Here is a 21,000-nt window from a genome sequence, read left to right on the forward strand (position 1 = left end):
ACAATTTACAACTGTTATTTTATTTTGAGTGATTTGATTTTGTAATATGCCTTCAAAATTGTTACAATGTAATAGATTTCCACGCACACACTTTTCTCATCCACAGGTGATTGATTGGGTTGTGGAGAAATCTTCTAAAAGATGACCAGAATCATTTTCAGTCAGAAACGTTGAAGGTAAACCTGCAGCAGGATGTCATACGAACAACATGAGGCTACAAAATAAATGGTATAAGCTTGTAGAAAAGAGCTTCTAATGCTATAGAACTTCTCACAGCGTTAATCATGGAAATGTTCCTGACAGGAGGCATGTACATAATTATGTTTTTGTTGTTTTTTATGTATTTGTAATAATCATAGATTTTAATGTATTAAAAAGTTGTTTTTATATGCTTTTCACTAGAAAAGAAATGCAGTGAACTCTCAAACAGTCTGACAAACAACAGCCAAATCTGGCTGCATGTTTTCCGAGAAACACTGTTTTGCATCATGAAAATCAGTCAGAGGGCGTTTCTGACCAGATCACATTTCAGTAATCAGAGTTCACTCAAATCACCACTCGAGCATGGAACAAGGAACACATGAAACTTCCAAAACCTCATCATGCCCTCTGATTACCACGTCTTTTTGTTTATCACACACAAGCTATCGGCGCTAAACCTCCACTGCACAGATCTCCAAGTAGTTTGCCCCAAAACGACTGCTGTGTTGGGATCAAAAGGTCACACTGGGCTGAGGTCATAAAGAGTATTTGCTCCCTGGTACTCCTTGCCCAGAGAAGGTTGAGGGTGTCTCATTTGGCAAAGTTGCCGGACACATTCCAGTCCCACACAGGGCCATTGTTCTCACTTCTGGGTGCCCAGAGGGGTGATGGGAAAGGAGGGAGGGGGTTGCACATTACATTGGCAGCCCTGAGAGCCCTCGAAGGCAACATGCAATCTGAACTCACTCGCTACTTATCAACAGAGCTGCTCTAGTTAATAGGGTGGAACTCAATGTTATGATAGTGAATAATAAAACAGATTCTTTTAATAGGGTTTCTGTTTATTTCGATACATTGTGATACTCTTTTCCCCAGTATTTTGACCTGTGTGGGTGAACTCTATTAAACTGCCGACTGACAAGAAGCTTTTTTTCTACAGTGTTTTTACTTGATATAAAAAGGGTTCCTTATCATGAGGAATAAAATTTTCCTTTTATCCTTTCATAAGAGTTCATTGCACTATGAAAACATGCTGTCATTTTCCTTCTGCTGTCCAAACTTCCTCCCAGTGACCATTTATTGAAACTTAAGCTGAAAATGAGGAAGTATAAATAACGTTATTGTTCCTAAACAGTAGAAGTAATGAGTCGGTCAAAGCTTGTGCCGCTCCTGGACGTGTGTAGAACCTGCTGATGGAGAATCTAAATACTAAAATGTATTTAATTCACACCATCATTTACTCATTCTCTTATCATTCCAAAATGTTGAAGAATGTTTTTGTCCACATTATTGAAGTCAATGGAGTCCAAATATATCACAATATTTGGATTTGCATTGACCAGTGTTTTAATTTGTTTAAGAATGAATCATGCGGAGTATTAAAATCGCTTCAGTAGACCTAAATAAGTCGTATGTATTAAAGGCCGTTTACACCATGTCAAATTTACAGTAATTACGAGATTCCTGACTTGTAAAGAGCATTTACATCCTAGAACTTGTAATTACAGCTTGAAAGCTCTGACTTGTACCACCTGACCACTATCACGTCATGTGGAAAAACAATGCCAGCTGCCTCAGCAATAAAATGTAGTTATTACATAATATTTGTTTAAATTTGTAAGTATTTATTATTAATAACTATATTCATGTTGACGTACAATAGTTTAGTCAAGCAAGCACAAAGTTTATTAATCTAATGTTACACTACATAAATTATGTTTAACAAAGGCATTTGCATAACAACTGTTATTTGTATTGTGGTTTTGTCTTTTGAGTACTCAAAATCTCAGCAAACTCAGATTCACTTTGCCGTTAACAGTGTTGCCATACAAATGCACAATTTTGAGTCTGAGTATGTTCCAGCATGCCATCTAGTAATTATGGCATGACCACAGCATAACTTCACACTATGCCCTTATGGAGCTTGATAGTCTTGGACTTTCAAAATGTAATTGACTCTCATAATTCAAACAGAATCATTCTTCAAATTCATTATCTTTTGTGTTCCAATCGAGTTTGTAATGACACGAGGGTGAGAAAATGACAGGAATTTAATTTCAGAATGAAATATCCCTTTACTGTCGAAAGCAGGTTCCCAGGCCCGTGACTCCTGGATCTGTCATGTGCGCTGGAATGTGGCAGGGACGGTTTCACAGATGAGACAAAGGCTGTGCCACAGGGGCCCTACTGTCCCCAAACACATGACCCCCACAATGGAGCAGTGCTCTGGGAACGCTCAGTGCCCGACAATGGACACTAATTGCTGGTTAACTTGGAAATTCTCGAGTACTCTAATTTATAATCTGACATCTGAAGTACTTGAATGGCCTTTGTGTTTGTATATGACCATAGGCCACCGAGAGCGAATCTGAGCACCCACAATAGGTGTGCTAACGTACATGCATGCACATCACGCAATAATTGAGAACATTCTTCTGATGAATATTAAAAAACAACTACACAAATGTGGCAGCGATTCTAAAGTTTCCTCTTGCATGTCACAGGTTTGTACAGCAGTACTCCCGATTTTGGAAGCGAAACGTTCGTTAAAGTCACCGAAACTCCATTTGTCTGTGGAAACAGATACACTGTTCTGAAGGGGAGGGCTGACCCTGTCTCGATTTTCCCCTTTTGTCACAAAGGCCTTGTGAAAGCAGACAGTTTGTTGACATGCCTCTTTGATGACCGGCACTCTAGAATGTCCTTGTTGATTCTGCTCAACCATCGGTGCATTGCATTTCCCGAGTGAAAGCACCAGAAACTAAACGAGATGTTTTAACTTTTATGTGCATTAACAGGGTTTAAACTAGCCTTTCTTTAATCCACATTAGCTGCCAGAGAGATGCAATAACTCAGACAGCTGTCATACAGATGGCCGCCTTCCCTAGCGTTATATAGAAGTTAATGGTACTGTAAGTGCTGAATACTCTGCTGTATTGGATTCTAAAATAATACTTCCAGTTCCAATCACAAGCTAGTGTTCATTATATAGTTTGATTTTTTTTTCTCTCTTAGAAAATCAATGTGAAATTGTATTTCACTATAATTAATATTTCTCTGAAAAATACATAGTTTATCATTACTGAAATGCAATTAAAATCATTCAGAGGTCTGCTACAGCGTGAGTTCTGCATCATCGTCCTCACTCAGTCTTGCGGGTTCCACCTCGTTCTGGATTTCCCTTCTCAGTGTTGAAATAATCACGTCACTGTTTCAGTCTATGACAGTTCAGTCTCAGGCTACCAATCCTAATCTTGCAATCTTGGCTGATAGGAAGGAGTGGAGGATAAAAACAATAGGCTTGGGACAGGAGTGCAAGTCCAGTTGCTGTGAATGAAAAAAAAAAAAAAACAAGGTACTGTATTAAGCAGTGAAGGGAAGTTCCTGATGTGACAAACACATGTTGTGAGCAACAATCGGGCAGATCTTCTCAGGAACTTAGATCTATCAGTACAGACATGCATCATTTCCTGCTCTCAAGAATTCCTCCTATGGATGATATACACATTAAGCCTGTCAATTTAATGCATTAATTTAATTCATTTTTTATTAATTATTGAAGCCTAGAAGTGTAATAAATGGTGAATCAAATAAAAAAATTCTAAAGGTACTTGTTTTAATGTCTATTTTATGCTTTTCTCATTTAACACAATAATGACTTTAAATTATCTTTTGGGGGTTAATTCTTTTACCAAAATTAATGTGTGAACATTTTGCGATTAATTAGGTTAATCCCCGTCGTATAATGTATCACTTGACAGCCCTAATATATATATACTGTGTGTGTGTGTGTGTGTATATAAACAGCAATATTTATTTATATATTTTTAATAAACATGTAAAATGCCACACTAAGACGTCCATCAACATTTACTAATGATGCAAATGATTCACTGAAATCAGATTCATTTTGTTATGAATCAGTTCAATGAAGCTAAATAAATGATTAGATCAGTAGTTAATTATCGTTTTATTTTTTAATCTGACTTAATAGCAAAACGCAGCACTCTCAGCATGGATGATTAATTTTGTTGCTGCTGAATGAACCTCAGATTTTACTCACAATTTCACCCTCGTTTCCACCAAAATCCAGATAGAGGATCCGTACGCCGTCGTCAGCAGACATCTTCAGCTTTTCAAACGGGTAGCTGAAAAGTGTCTGTGCCACAGAGCTGTCGTCTCCATCTGCTATGACAGAGAAGCCTTGCTCATAGTGAATGACCAACCGACAGTCCTGACCCTGATACATACAACCTTGAGGAACAGAAACACGGAAGCTTTAAAGAATATTACAAATTCAGTACAGCTGTCAAAACTATGATTAACATAAAAAAATTAGGGCTGTCAAACGATTAATCACGATTAATCGCATCCAAAATAAAAGTTTGTGTTTACATAATATATGTGTGTGTACTGTGTATAATTATTTTGTATATAAATGCACACATGTATATATTTAAGAAAAATATGTTATTTAAATATAAAATGTTTATATAAAATATACATTATATATAGGCTACCATATACATGCAAATATTTCTTAAATACACATGCATGTGTGGGTATTTATGTATTAAAAATAATTATACACAGTACACACACATATATTATGTGTAAACAAAGTTTTATTTTGGATGCGATTAATCGTTTGACAGCCCTAGAAAAATATATATATATATATATACTGTATATATATATATCACTATATAATATACAGTAGTCAACATTTTAAGTGGATCAAAAGTTATACATGAATTTTGAACAATACCCGTTCTTAGGACAACTTTGATGAACTTTTTTTATCCACTTTATGTATATATATATATATACACTCACCGGCCACTTTATTAGGTACACCTGTCCAACTGCTCGTTAACACTTAATTTCTAAGCAGCCAATCACATGGTGGCAACTCAGTGCATTTAGGCATGTAGACATGGTCAAGACAATCTCCTGCAGTTCAAACCGAGCATCAGTATGGGGAAGAAAGGTGATTTGAGTGACTTTGAACGTGGCATGATTGTTGGTGCCAGAAGGGCTGGTCTGAGTATTTCAGAAACTGCTAATCTACTGGGATTTTCACGCACAACCATCTCTAGGGTTTACAGAGAATGGTCCGAAAAAGAAAAAAACATCCAGTGAGCGGCAGTTCTGTGGGCGGAAACTCCCTGAGGAATGCTTCCAGCACCTTGTTGAATCTATGCCACGAAGAATTGAGGCAGTTCTGAAGGCAAAAGGGGGTCCAACCCGTTACTAGCATGGGGTACCTAATAAAGTGGCCGGTGAGTGTATATTCGGACTTGTCATACCAGAGGGTTATAAAGCAGAAAAGTGAAGTTCATACTATTTTAAAACACTTTCAAAGATACAAAATCTTTGAAATTGTCCAAATCCTTTTGAGGTGTGACTACTTTATTTGGTGGATGAAAATTGGCCCCACCTCAACTTTACAGTTCTAATAATAAACATTTTACTGAATTATTCATGCAGATGCTTTCACATCTTCTAGAAATATATTTTTCAAGTACTATAAAAAAAAAGAGATAAAGTATTAATGATTTGAACTGCCTTTCTGGTTGGTCAATCCAAGCAAATTTCATTAAGGTATGAATAAAATGGAAGTGTATTCCATCTGTGAGATGAATGTCCTTTGAATCCTGATAATTGGTACATCATTTATCACCAGTAATCTCGGCTCAATACCTCCCTAGTTCCATCAAATACATCACAGGACTCCATGCATCTAGTATCACTCCTCCAGTCCATTCAATTACAGCTCATCAGGCACCACAGGATGTGTAGAAACCTACTGTTACCATGTCTATTGTGAGCGTGCCAGAGATCCACTTCTGCTGTTCCCTTCATTTGCCCCAATAAAGCTTCCTGAATCGCTCTTTGACCGGGTAATTGCAAGGCTAGTGTGTTCTTTTCACATTGTGTATCTCTGAGAAACCCCTTGGCTCTGGCTACAACCCAGTCCATTAGGCTGATTAGATCATCACAGCAATAAAAAAGCATCTTCTTCTGCAATTTACCCATTAAATCTGAATTAAACTGACATTAAATACTCAAACACCTATTAATCACTTACTTTGGGTGAGGGGGCCGATTTCGGAATACTGTTCCCATGTCACTCTTAACTATACTGTAACCTTATCCCCATCCAGACGGCTTGATCTTCAGGACTGAGGGACTCTTTCCCACCAGATGGGCTTTTTAGGCACAAACTGCATCCTTTTTAACATGAATGGACTAGCATAGGAATTTTTCTGCTTTTTAACTACAGCTTTGCAATAAAGGCTGTCCACGCGAAATACTTCAAGCGAAATCGAAGAACTGTTTGGTTTAAAGTAATCTATTGTATAAAGTTGTATAAACATGACTTTACTTGACTGGAGTGCCAAATTCCAGAGCTTGTGCAAACATCCTCATCTCTATGATCAGATGCTTTCTTAACTGCTGTTTTCTCACCGCTGTCATTTTTAATGCGTGTTTATTTTGTTATTGCGAGGAAAGCGCATACATATTTACATATTCATGATCCTAACGTCGCTCTCAGGAGCGTGGACAGCATCGGGATGTTCGCTAACAGTAAACAGCTGCAAAGGTATTTCCAACTTATTTTTACCCCCTAACGAAAGAAATAGAACTTCGCTATGAGTATATCGGGCCATTCATTCAGTAATTGAACTGCAAGTGTTTCTCATGTGCCTATGCAGGCTTATCTTTTCCAAATCATGAATAATAACACATTTACTTTAACACTTTTAGTCTGTGTGCAATGTGCTTTACAAAGCATAAACATGAAAGTACATCTAAATAAGAAAATCTGTGATTAGAGTCATTGTGGGCCCCTCAAATTAATAAAGCAATGTGGAAAGCACGACAGACACAATGTTACAATTTTTATGGAAATCAATGGCTTACCTATAGTTGTCTAATTACTTTATTAATATGTATTTATTAATTCATTTTTATTAGTATTTGTATTTTATATATATATATATATATATATATATATATATATATATATATATATATATATATATATATATATATATATATATATATATATGTATTAAATGATATTTTAAAAGCAAAAACGTGAAATACATTAAGGGTATGTTTACATAACAATGATGTTCTAAAAAAAACGAAAACGTTTTTCCTTTGCATTTTTTTGCGTACAGACGACAATATTGTCAAAATGGTCCCGTTCACACGGATCCGCAAAAATGATTAAAAAAAAAATACTGTATTATGCTGGCAGGCCATTAGTTGGCGATATAAAAAAAAAACTGCATGCCTATAGACTGAACACTTACTACACATGTGCGTTTCACATTTTTGTTTACTCGGAGACGATAACGGTATCATTTTCAAAAACTTGCACTTTGAAACCCGTTTTTTTTTTTTTTTTTTCAGACACCCAAAATGGTGTCATGTAAACAGCCCCTGAGCTTTAACAGCCAGATTACTAAACATTTTTTTATACCCATCCACACAGAGAATACCATAAATCTATGGGGAACCACAATTAATGGGTTGTCGAATAACAAATAAAACTAGTAATAACAAAACAGTATTACATTCTCAATTGGCCTTGGGCTATATATATATATTATATATATATATATATTTTTTTTTGTGACTTTTTATCATTACAGCCTGAAAAAGGATTATGAAGCTTGTGGCCAACTATAAAAGTAATATATGACGTCACTGAATTTTTACAGAACCTTAAGAAAATTAATCTTTGGAGACACTAACTCCCTGAACAGATTACAAGATTAGACTAAACACAGGTAATGGAGCATCAGCTGCCAAATGGGCCTTTCCCATAAAATCCCAAATATGGAGCAGCTTCTGACGCAAATTGAATCTTTTTAAGGGAAGAAAAATGCCACGTCCAGTCTAACTTGTTATATGGCGTGATAAAAGCGGTCTGGTTTGTTTTGAGAGGATCTGCATCTGTTGCTTTCTCCTACAAACTCAAAGTAATTAATGTTCTCCCAAATGTATTAATTAGTGATTCTGGCATGTTGTAACAAGGTCAGTCTATTTTTGTTGTGTTTCTTTCAGTAGATTTTTCCAGAGTACCTCTTCCTACACCAATGCTAACGTGCTTAACTCGTGACAGTAAAATCAACATTAATCATTGCTCAGTTTAATCTCTGTCTACTTGCCATCCTAGCATTGTAGGTTAAGTGGAAATTATCTCAAAGCCTGATCTCAGAACATATGAAAATGTCTGACAGAAGGGGAAAACCGCGAGATATCCAAATAAGGCGCGGTGATCTCCAGGGGCTCGCATTCGGCTCAGCAACGACGGATCATTTCCTATCAGTCTAGCCTAAGGGACTGCCTGAGAGCTTCAATTCCCAGAATGCTTTGCTCGGTGCCCCTCGCCTGCTGCATTGAGACCACACAGGAACTCTGCCATGGCATTCCATTCTAAAAATACACTCTTTACCAAAACGACTTCAGTATAAATAACATACATCCAAAAGTCAGAAATATTGTAGTGCAGCACAGAGCGTTTGGGAATTCAGAGTACAGTAGGAGCCACCGACCATGACATCGGACGGCAGAGACACATTTATCTAGACACAAATCTACATTTGACTCAAGTATGAGTATAATTTTTAAGAAACTATAGCTGAAAAACTACTGTAAAAAGAGAAAGTTGGATAAAAGAAATTGCAAAATGAAATCATTCACTTATTGTAAAGTTCGAGACTAATGCTAACTGAAACTGAAAACAGGTGAAAAAAATTATACAAATGTGTAAAATATTTCACTCTGATGCAGAAAATTGGGGTCATTCATCCAAACAAGTTTGAATATCTGAATACCGGTACATTTTTTTTGTAAATAAATGACAAATAATCCTGGTAAAGAAATGGCAAATAATCCTGGTACAATAGACCACTTCAAAAGATGCGGTTTCATTTTAAAACCTCATTGTGCATGTTATGCGGAGAATTATTCCTAGCTGTGAATAGGTCATAAGACGTGAGAAAGGAGCAAGAAGTAGGATCCATACTCACTGGTAGTGACTTCTTTGATCATCTCGGCAGATGCGTGGCAGCCAGTGACTATGTGTCTGGTCCAGAGTGACAGGTTCTTGCCCGTCTCTGCTCTGAAGAGATGGGCTTCGATACCCAATCTGGTTCCCGTTCGTGTAGCAAAGCACAACTCGCCACCAGGCTGTGGTGAACCCTTATCTGGACCAGAATGTACCAGCCTATGATCAAAAAAACTCAACATGAGAGATTTGTTTTCCTGTTGTATCTTCTCAAAGGCCTCCAAACCCAAGCTCCACCCCCTCCATATTCCTTTAAAGCAGGGCTTCTCAAAGTGGGGTCCGCGAAATAAATTTAGGGCCCTATGATTTCCGACGGAAAATTGCGGAATCAAGTCATAAAAATGGAATTTGCAGTATAACGTGGTATGTCACAGAATTTGGCAAATTCTGGATGAATAAATCAAAAGTAGGCCCGTACACTTAATCAAACTGTGACATGGACTAGCGTCTGTGAATAGACTGCTCAAAAACACTGCTATTTTAATATGAAGTATTAATCTAGATTAATCGAAGAAATAATCTGCCAATAATCAGCTCTACTATTAAGTACAGTCTTGTTCCTTTGTCTTTTTGTTCAATCAAAGTTTGCAATGTTGTGAATGATTCACCTCGTAGCTGGTTGGTTTGGTTTATGGCTTATGATTTCTTAATGAAGAGTTTTTTTTTTAATCCCTATGGGAAAAATACTTGCAGAACCAAGGCCACTGAAAAAGTGGACGGGCACTGTCGCTTTCTATATACTGGCGTGGGATTTAGTTCAATGAGTTTTCACTGTTTGCGGGGCTGACCGGCTTGACAGAAACTTGAGATTTCACAGAGGAAGTCGAGCCAAAATAAGTTTTGAAAAGTTTTTAGAAAAAGCACAGCTATACTTTCCGCCATTTTGGACAATCTCAGGGTCAACAAAATATTAACACATGCCAACTGAGCCTGTGATAACTGCCCTATCAGCCCTAGAGTGAAATCTGGGCTGCAGTCCAGTTAAACTTGGCCTTCAAATCTATCCCTTGTAGCAATAGCTGCCGCCTCATACAGCTTCAACAGGCCTTTAATAGCCGTAATGCTTTTGTACTGTTTCTTTCCAACTGGCTGAGAAAGACTGCAGTTGTGTATTTCAGTTCCCAATTGATCAGCACTGCCAACTGCCATGCAAAAAGTGTGAGTGTTTGCATGTGTGTGTGTACAGAGAGTTTTGCAGGTGTGTATACCATGATTGGTTTTCCAAAGGTGTGTTTGTATGAATGAACGAGCAAAAAGACAGCCGTAACGCTGTGTGTGAGTGTGTACCGTGTGGCGAGCAGAGGGTAGGTGTGTGTCGGGCTGAGCCAGTGTTCTCTCATGCGTGGCATGCTGTCAAACAGCAGCAGGTCTTTCTCCGTCAACATCACGAGCACCGGCTTCCAGCGCTGTCTTTCACTTTCCGTCTGAAACACACAAACACACACCCTGAGTAAAGTTAACATGAATTCAAAAGAAACCCCATTTATTTTCTTAATGGAAGTTCCTGTTCCTCATGTATAAAGCTTTGCCTGAAAGTATGAACACACAAAAGTTTTCAGATATACAAGACCTATTCATAGTTCACTTTATTTATCCCAGTTAGGGGGAGATTGCGGGCACATCCTCGAAACAGCCATACATCCTGATTTTGCCGAGTTAGATGTGTTCCTGGGTCAACATATTTTGTTGATCCTGGAACAACATTCCAGTCCGAAAGTGTAATCATAACCATATCCCTAACCCTAAACCTAACCCTACCCATAAGCTACCCCTAAAATCAGAGGGCAATGATAGATGAATAACACTGATGTAGAAGCACCAAACCCTGGTAGTAAACCTAAACTTGACAAACCATAAACTTGTCCCTCAAATCTGTTCCAGGATCAACAAAGATGTTGATCTAGGAACATGTTGTACTTGATAAAATCAGGTTTGGCGGTTCACACAATGGCTTTGCAATCATTCATAAACTCTTCAGCACATAATTTACATACTGTATGCAAAGCATCTTTGTTTTCTATTAGCATTCTAAAAAACAAGATCAAGAGAAGCAAAACCTTACGACACCTTGCAAATAAGTGTATTATTCTAACCTCGCAGGAAAATAGGTTCTACTTTAAGAGTAACCTAAATCAAGCGTAGCGTTAGTTCTGGCAGGTCAAGTTATCAAGTTAGTCAAGCTCGCATCAGCTGATCCACGTCTTCCTATAGGAATACAACGCCTATCACAGCATCCATGTATAAGTTCCTTCAGTATTATCAGCAGCTATCCCGTTTCTCAGGAGCGAATTACCCTCCTCCATCCCCAGCTTCTCCTCTCGTGCAGTCTGTATTTGGCATTCTGATTCCCCTTGAATCAGACTAATTTCTTTAATTATGTTGTACATTAAAATATTGACATTAATGATATCTGCAACACAATCATGTTGGTTCTGTTCTGTTTAACCTAAGGGGTGTTATCGCTGCTCTCCCTGCTCTTATCCATGCTAGGCTACAGAACCATACCGCCCAGAACAGAACCATACCGCCAATCCTAACTGTATGCTAATAATTGTCAGTCGTATTTGACGATAGTGTTCCTGACAGAACTTGCGATTATTATTGCTTTTCTCCGCTTCTGCATCTCTGATCACACAGAGAAGTTTCAGAGGCTGTGCTTACTTAGACAAACTGCTTTCTCATTATTTGACCTTTGAGACATTATATGAACGAAAAAGCATGCAAATAAAAAATGATGACGAAGTATTATGACAATGCAATATTATGAGGAAAACAATGCCAATATATTACTATGATTGTATCAACCCTGTCTTACTTTGAATGATTCATCCATACACGTTATTCCAGATAAACAAATGTTTGTCCTCATCATCTTTAATGAAATTATAATAACTTGCTTTGCCTCTGAAATGACTTCCCTTTCCGGGTGACTTCACAAATCCCTCTTACTTTCACCCCTCCCCTCCAACCACCACTCTGTTGAGAAACACCCACTTAACATGATCCAATCATTTCCAGGAGAATAAAATTAAGCCCCACTCAAAAATATTTTCACACTGAAAATTGTTTCACTCTGAAATCCATCACATTACAGAAGTGAGATTTGAATGACATTCCACGCTGACTTTAATAAGCTCAAAAGTAAACCTGCGCTACAATTGAGTAATAGTTCCAAATGTTGTCCAAATAAGACCTTAAGTTGAGCCTTAATGTGATTTACTGCTGAAGCTCTCGTCTATGGCAGATGTCTCCTCAGGGCTTTGATAGCCTGACAGACCACTCAAATCTCACAAATCACAGGGTCAGTTTGTCTTAAGGCTAAAAAGAGACCCCGGCCAGCGGGGCCGAGTGCATCAGAAGCAGATGCGCAACCACAAACAGGCCCTTGTTATAAGCACAAAAAAAATCTGCTCGCTGTCTGAGGGCATTCAGCACACTGGTTTTTTCCTCATATAATTATTCATCAAGGGGCCGGCAGGTTGGTAATAGGAGACGGAACGAGTGAGCTCTCATTAAAGGGCAGGCTGAGAGTGGGCTGCCCACAGCCCTGCCATCACTGCAGTTCTCTATTAGCCGGCCCAGCCAGGCCTCAGCTAATGAGACGGCGATGAAAAGAAGATTTAATAGGGAGGAAAAACCTGCGGTCACACAGAGAAGAGTCATCCTCCATCAATCGCGCCAGTACCCGCTCACCACGATTTCTGAGAATTTTTAGAAGAAGAAAAAAAAACTTTTCAGAGGAACTGTCTGTACAGTTTTGAGAATGTTAGCCCTGTTTACAACCAGAGTGTATGGTATAACCTGGGACCTGCTAACATGTTTGTGAATTTTTTTTTTTTAAGAAAATCTCAGTTTTCCACACAGTTATTATTATCATGACAGGAACATTTTACCGTGGAACACTTACATCAAACCAAAGACCTTGAGCTAATGCTGGGTTTTATGTAAGATATCCTTATGGGTCTAGAAGACAGTTTACTTTTACTTAAATTTGGGTAACCTTTTCCGTATCATACAGCTAAATGACACGCAGAAGAGTTACATTTTCATGCCACGCAGATTCTTTCATAAGCAGGAATATCATGAAGCTGAATTGATGTGCGCTTATATGCAGTTGGACAGTTGAAACGGGCTGGTGACATCACAAGCTCAATGCAAAAATAATTTAACATTTACCATATGATCAATGTTTTTTCTGGCATGGTAATGGATGACAATGTTGATATGTTTGGTCTTGGTTGAATAGATCTGCTACGCTGCTGTTGGTTATTGCTGCTGATTTAGTACAGAACTTGCTACTGCTAAATCATATATGACACGCTGCTGTGAGCAAGTAAGACATGATGCTGCTGCTGTACAACTTGGATGCATGAATTACCAGTAGCAGATCTATACAGGTGGAGCTGGGGAAGGTGGAGGGTTTCTGAAAGCCTGCTGCACTGCTAAGGCAAATGCTGACCAAGGGCCCTATTTTAACGATCTGAAACGCAAGTGTCAAAGCGCAAAGCGCAAGTAACTTTGTGGGCGGATCCCGGCGCTGTTGATATTTTCCCGGCGGGATAAATGCCTCTTGCGCCTGGCGCAAATCTAAAAGGGGTTGGTCTGAAGTAGCTTCATTATTCATAGGTGTGGTTTGGGCGTAACGTGAAATAAACCAATCAGAGCGTCATCTCACATTCCCTTTAAGAGCAGGCGCGCTTGTTCTAAAGCGGATTCCTATTATAACGGCGGATTTACCAGGCGCGCGCCAGGAGCGGTTCACAGCCGAGGAGAGCAACGTTCTCGTCAGGGCCGTAAAACACAGAGAAGTGACATTGGGGATGGAGAAACCCACCCAAATTAACTTCTGTTAAACAAGCGTATAATAATTTGGGTAAATGTGTAAGCTACATGTATGCTTTTATAATAAATTGTCTATCTATCTATCTATCTATCTATCTATCTATCTATCTATCTATCTATCGTAATAATGTATGATTTGCAAAAATGAAAACTGCTGCTTAGATGAGAGAATCGTATGCGCGTTGTGCACCCGCTACATTATGGCCAAACATGCGCGCTTAAAATAGCATAATGAACAACGCGCAACGCGCCACTGACTTTAGACTAGTTTTTTTCTGGTCAGTGGCGCAATTGTTTTATAGAACAGCAAAATAACATGAGGGAAAGTTTGCGCCGGAACACGCCTCCTCTTTGCGCTGAACCGCCCCGGGGAGCGCAAGTGTATTTCTTAGTTAACTGACGTGCATCTGTGGAGGGAAAAGCCCGCTTTGCGCGGGTGCAAAATAGGAATGATACATGCGTCAGTGTACAAAGTCATTTGCGCCGAGTGCAAGATAGGGCCCCAAGTATTTTAAGGTTGAGCAGTGAGCTCATTGGCTACTGATATAGCAGGAACCAATCAGCTGTGCCCTATAGAGAAAGATGTGATTGCGATCAGCCTGCGCCATCTAGAGTTTCATGACAGAACTTTGTTTTGCGAAGCCTCACTGTGAAAGTCAATAGCACAAGTACATTCATTATACTGTTTAAGATCATCATATTTAAATTGCATTCATCAAATTGAATTGAATCGATTCTCCACCTTTTCCGCTAGCCAGCCGAGGTATCGGATCTCTCGACTCCCGGCGATGCTGTGGCGGCCGGCGTGTTCTCGGAGTTCGCTGATGACTTTGCTGGTGAGGTTTGTGATGGCAGTTTGCATGAGAGTGAACCAGGTCTGGGCAGAGGCTGTGTCTGTATGCCTCATGACTATTGTGTGCTTAGCATCAGAGGAGTGCAGCTCCATCTGCCTGAAACACAAGAAGAAATACAATTCAGCTTCTGTTTTAATCTAAATCCAGAGTTCACTGGTCAAGCTAAGGGGTTACTAATAGTTCAACCATTCAACCATTTTGTCATTATTTACTTACTGCAAGTCTGTTGCAAAACATGAATAAGTTAGGCAGATGATAGTTTTAAAAATATGAATAAGCAGGTTTGTTTAAAATATTTTTTTAAATAAAAATAATAATAAAAAAGACAAAAACTACTTTGAAGAAAAAAAAAATCCCCTCATACCATCAGTACAGTTGTATTACCCTGACATAGTGACTTTATGCCCTCAAAAAAAGCTAACTTAATCTTAAATAAGAAATTTAAAAACATGCTCATTATAGAAGAGGTGCATTTAAGTCAATGTATGTATTAATTGCATTTTTAAAGTATTTTTGAAAAAATAGATCTAGATACAGGATGTTTGCCTGAATGAGAGCAACAGATAGAAAAGAATAACTACTGCTATAAAATGAAATATAGTAGAGTTGAATGAGTTATTACAGAACCGACTACACGCAATGACATTTGACAACATTTACTTAAACACGAGCCATCTGAGTTGATTTAAAGACGGCAGCCAGTGCTAAAAAGAGCTCTGGAGTCAACATTAACCACCAGAATACCAGATACACCAGGTTTAAACAGAACCATACATCACTTCTGTTCAGGGAGTTTACAGTGATAAATACTCCACTCATACATCATCTAGAGTAAAAGTCTTAACCTTACACTCCACAATATCATTTTCAGGTGCACCGTGTAGGTAAAAATAGATCTTGAAGACAGAGAGTTTGGAGGGGCTTAGGGGGCAGGGCACAGATGGAGCTGATGTGTTTGCAGTAGACTGGAGGAAAGAGCGTTTTGGATGAGGCCCAATGAGTTCTGCCCTTTAAGACTATAATTGGGAGAATTTCACAACTAATGGAGATGCCCGTGTCCAATTTAGGAAGTGAATGTTTCAATTCCTTTTGTGGTCAAATGAGATCTCTCTTAGGTATTAAGCAGACCTCAGAAAGTTAACCTTACAATTCAACCCCAGAGAACTTATGCCATGTTTTGTTTACATAGAAGTGTCAATGATAGGGCCAAACCTAGTTCTTGGTTCAAGTAATTGTAGAGAGGAAATGTGCAGGTCCAGACAGATAAGGGAAAAAACTGAAATGTAAAAAATAAAAAGTAATAGTTTTATTTTTGGCCACTTTTTTGTATCTAGGAGGGCCTGCCCATCTGTGAGGGCAAACATCCTTGTTATCATAGTTACTTATTGTTTTCTAAGACAAATCAATAGAACTATCCAATGGATTTTATTTTAAATATATGCGTGGATGACTTTTTTGAGAGGTCACTGATTTAAAAAGTGGATGTTAGTGAAGAAACAGCTCTACGTACATTCTGGAATACATTATTTCTATGCAGAGATGCTTGAAAGAGTCAATAACAGTGAAGTCTGAGCCTTTCACTGAAATGGCCAGAGACAGAGTGGAAAATGGTCACATATTACTAAATTATGACTACTAAAAAAATACTATGACTACTAATTAGTAAAGAAAACACATTAGTGGATATTTGGAAAAGATTAGATTGGTATTAGGGGTTCTAATCTTAAGGCACCTCACAATCAGATACGACTGAACAATTATCGATCTACATTTTTATTATTAATTAAAGAGTTTACTGAGACAATAGAATTTTTGACTTATTTTCATACAACTTATTTTTCTCTTAAAGCTTCTTTAATTCAATTGACTTTACAAAATTTAAAATTATTCGAAGTGCAAAAACCAAACACAAACTTTGGATTTTTTCTCATAGGAATGAATGAGTAACGCTTATGTCAGAGCATGTGTGCCACAACTAGGCCATCTCTAACAAAAATGTATTCACTTTTTAATTAATCATTTTGGGAGAACGCTCTTCTATTTACCATCAACATCCCAATTAATGAGTCAAAGAGGACAAAACGAAGAAGATGAACTAAATTTAGATGGTCTCCAAACACAATGACCAAACCAAACAAGAGCAAGAGTAACACAAGACAGATGGAAAGGTCACTGACACATCTGGCGTGGAGGAACATCTCCATACCCCAAACCTCCAGCTACTCTAACTTCCACCAAAACAACTCCAGTTACAGATCCACTCTGGACCATCAGAACGCCCAACAGTCCAAAGAAATGACAATAGTGGAAGGGGGCACATTCAATTTTTTTCCAGATGGATTTTGTTTAGGAATTTGACAGGAATCCTCTCACAGTGTGGCACTTGAGGTAAGCCATGAATGTCTGCAGAGTTGATAGAGCTCCGCATGAGCACCACAGTGATGGATGGGCTAAAAGACATGGGACACAATGGTGTAAATTGAAAACAGAGCTGGAGGGTGTGAGCTGCAGAGCTCCTTACTGACATGCCGCATGGCAGGAGTGAAGTCTGTTCGTCTGTCAGTTTATCTCACCATCAGTCTGGCCACGCCACATATTTAAGCAATATCTTATGAGCAGTGCTGTTGTACTGAATAATAACAGGGCTGTGATTCCTCTGAAAGCATTCAGTAAAGCAAAAGTGATATTGCGTGATTTCATTTCATCATAACATTATAGTAAATATCAGCATTATTAGAACACCACTTGTCGTAAAGGGTACAATATAGTACAACATAGTGACAAAAATAAATAAGGGTATGGTCACATAAATTTGCTATGCATTTCAATGGAACCTGCAAGTTTTGAGTGAGCGCAAAAAAATTCCCCAAATGGATTTTGCACTGGGTTCAAATTGGTTATACACTGATAAAAATGATTTTGTGGTGAAATAAATACTACAGAAAAAACAAATGTTATTTCTACATGAAAAAGTTAGTTCAGGCAAGAATAAAAAAAAAAAAGTAAATTCTATGATAGTACTCAATTCAAGCTTATAGAAATTAAAGTGTAAATATCAACGTTATAAAATTAAGTAAAACTACTCAACTTTTCTGATACTGGTGTTCCCATCATACACTGGGCCTTGAATAATTAATGAGGTTGATTTTTCGCTGTTTTCCAGCTGTATTTACACTGCTGTATCACAGCTTTTGTTGTTATTTTTAGTAACTTGCCATTTTGTGACATTTGGAATTCATTTTCTACTCAAAATGACACATTTATACTCGAAAACGATCCATCGAATATTACCATCATTGTGTAGTATTGAGATCTTTGTGTTCAGGTGCCGGATTACCTCTTATATGTAGATATGGTGTCTAAATATCTATTGTTTTATTTACTTCGATGTTTTTCTAAGTAAAGCATACACTTTAAAAGCATGGTTTAATTAAGTGTTATATTGTTAGAGTAAAATGTATTTCAAAGGAAACTTCAACTAAGTAGAAATTACTCAACTTTTACTGGCCAAGTTAAAATTACTTATTTTCTTTGTTAATTTTACTTAACTTAAGTAGATTTTACTTAATTCCAGTTTACTTAAAAATATGCGTGCAAAAACTTGAAAAACTATATATATTTTTTTCCAGTGTTTTTTTGAGACAAAGCTACCACAAACAAATGGAGGCAGAAAGTTATTTGAGTGCAGTTTGTTAAAGTCAGCATGAAACAGAAGTTGTTGGATTTTGTCCATTGGAAACTAATTAGATGGTTTGTGGTTTGCTATTGCTACGATCTCATGTGATTGACAGGTTGCTCTGCCTTCGTGCCAGTAAACACGTCATAGAAGAGATGAGATGTTGCTGCAAAAGGGAGGGGAAGTTATTTTAATTAAAGATTATGAGGGCACATGAAATTAAAATATATATTTATTATTTGCGAGGAAATATTATTTATTATAAATACTACAACAAACCATAAAAAAAACAAGAATTGTCCATATTGAGTCCATGGTGACCTTAAACATTCCAGCAGCTCACTGACGCAAAGTCTTAAAGTGTTTTTAAAAAAGATGTGACATGTTCCTCTTGTCATTATTGTCAAGCAACTCGGCTCTGGTACATCATCTTTTAACACACTTCCTGTGAAATGTTATGGTTAATCTCACAAACCACAACGTTCATTTCTCTCACGACAAAAGTACAATATAGTGCAAAAAATAACATGAAGTTTGGAGAACAAAAAACACTGTGGTTGGTGAGATCGCTAGAGCAAAAACACATTCAGCAAAACAAAATAAAACATCTGAGACTGATAATTTATTTAAAATATTTGCATCCTCAAAATAAAAGTTTGTTTATAAATCAAGACTTCTTGTTTAGAAAATGGTGAATATGTTTATGGTTTTGAAACACATGTATTATGTATAATGGCATTTTGTTGATATAAATTAAGGAGACTTTGAACATATTATGCATGTTAAGTTAACTATATTGCATTGATACACTACAGACCAGATAATTATATTCATAAGTATATAGGTCACATTGACATACACTACCGTTTAAAGGTTTGGGGTCAATACGATTTTTTTATGCTTTTGAAAGAGGTCTCTTATCTTCACAAAGCCTGCATTTATTTGTCACATGATTCTTCAGAAATCATTCTAATTTGCTGATCTAAAAACATTTCCTATTATCATCCATGATGGTTGTGCTGCTTAAAATATTTGTGGAACCCATGATAAAAAAAATAAAAAAAAAGTACACTTGTAGTAGATCATTAATCTATAAATAAGTACATCTATATAAATGTTCCAGTTTATCTACTGGACACTGCTAACCTGAAAACGTACTGTTACCTTTTTGCACCAAGCATCATTTTGGCCTCTTGATCAATATTGCAGGGTTCCAGACTGCGACCAAATTGGTCGCATATGCGACCATTTTTTGAGAATGTGCGAGTTAAAATGTTATGTGGTCGCATTTGTGCGAGTGGACGCTTGAGCAACAGAACGCCGTTGTATCAGCTGCTGCAGTCCGTAACTTATGTTCAAAATGAACGAGTAGGCTACATCATGAATCCATTTTCCAAACCGTGTTTTTGACTTATTCTGAATCACTACGGTACGCCTATAATAAGTGTTTATATTCGGACTATTTTATCCCGGGGTCGTCTCGGCTGCGGAGTAGCCCAGTGCCTGCGTGACTCGCCATAGACATTAACGGAGAGTAGCTCCGGCTACAGTGTTCTTCCGCAAGACACGTGCAGTTTATTTATTGATGAACGTAGACGTCACGCGCATTGCACACTGATTGTCAAACGCGCCAATTACGAATTCACGAATTAAGGCATATAAAAATGATAAAAAAATGGTCTCACGAAACACAGAGCCCATAGGCGGAGTTTGACATTCGAGCCAGGGGGGGCAAAAAAAAAAAAAATCATTGTAGCATTCATTCATTCATTCATGTAGCAATCATTGTCGTTCGGACACAATTAGGATAAATGAAATGTGGACCACTTTTGCACTGTTAAAATATTATCTTCAACCAAAACAAAAAGATTTTTAGTTTTTCTTTTCTTTCCTTTTTTCAAAACACATTGTGGCAATGAGAGTGATTAAAGTTATATTTCGCATTTTATTGTACTTCATGAAACATTTAAAACATTTTGAGACACGGGAAAAATGAACAGTCACACAATAGCCTACTCTCCACGTTTGAAACACAATTGTGGCAATGAGAGCGATTAAAAAAAAAAAAGTTATTTCGCATTTTGTTGTAGCCATTTCATGAAACATTTAAAACATTGAGACACGGGAAAAATTAACGGTCACATAGCCTACTCTCCACTTTTGAAACATATTGAACAGCATATTGAAAGCAGTGTGTTGAGTTTTTCTCCATCTTAAGCAGTTATTTGGCAGAGAAATAAAACTTACAGACCTAGATTGCTCAGACTAGTGCAACAGTAATTTTCGTTTTTTTGCGTCCTGCGTCGATAATGGTCTCAGGTGAGAGCTTGGCCGTAATG

At 37.7% G+C, this 21,000-nt stretch overlaps 2 protein-coding genes across 2 annotated transcripts in view; one reads left to right on the top strand and one right to left on the bottom strand.

The window, feature by feature from the left end:
- Positions 1 to 387, top strand: part of mtbp (MDM2 binding protein) — a 35,325-nt gene extending 34,938 nt beyond the window's left edge. The window contains exon 22 of the mRNA XM_056234398.1: positions 107 to 387. Coding sequence (XP_056090373.1) covers positions 107 to 145 — 39 coding nt within the window. The 3' untranslated portion in view covers positions 146 to 387. The remainder of the gene's footprint in view (positions 1 to 106) is intronic.
- A 1,477-nt stretch (positions 388 to 1,864) lies between these two features.
- Positions 1,865 to 21,000, bottom strand: part of sntb1 (syntrophin, basic 1) — a 35,632-nt gene continuing 16,496 nt past the window's right edge. The window contains exons 3-7 of the mRNA XM_056234402.1: positions 14,874 to 15,081; positions 10,577 to 10,713; positions 9,252 to 9,448; positions 4,265 to 4,455; positions 1,865 to 3,528 (exon numbers count right to left, since the gene is read on the bottom strand). Coding sequence (XP_056090377.1) covers positions 3,436 to 3,528; positions 4,265 to 4,455; positions 9,252 to 9,448; positions 10,577 to 10,713; positions 14,874 to 15,081 — 826 coding nt within the window. The 3' untranslated portion in view covers positions 1,865 to 3,435. The remainder of the gene's footprint in view (positions 3,529 to 4,264; positions 4,456 to 9,251; positions 9,449 to 10,576; positions 10,714 to 14,873; positions 15,082 to 21,000) is intronic.

This window comes from Rhinichthys klamathensis, unplaced genomic scaffold (assembly GCF_029890125.1).
Source record: "Rhinichthys klamathensis goyatoka isolate OS25496 unplaced genomic scaffold, OSU_Roscu_1.1 h1tg000395l_1, whole genome shotgun sequence".
Classification (NCBI taxonomy): domain Eukaryota; kingdom Metazoa; phylum Chordata; class Actinopteri; order Cypriniformes; family Leuciscidae; genus Rhinichthys; species Rhinichthys klamathensis.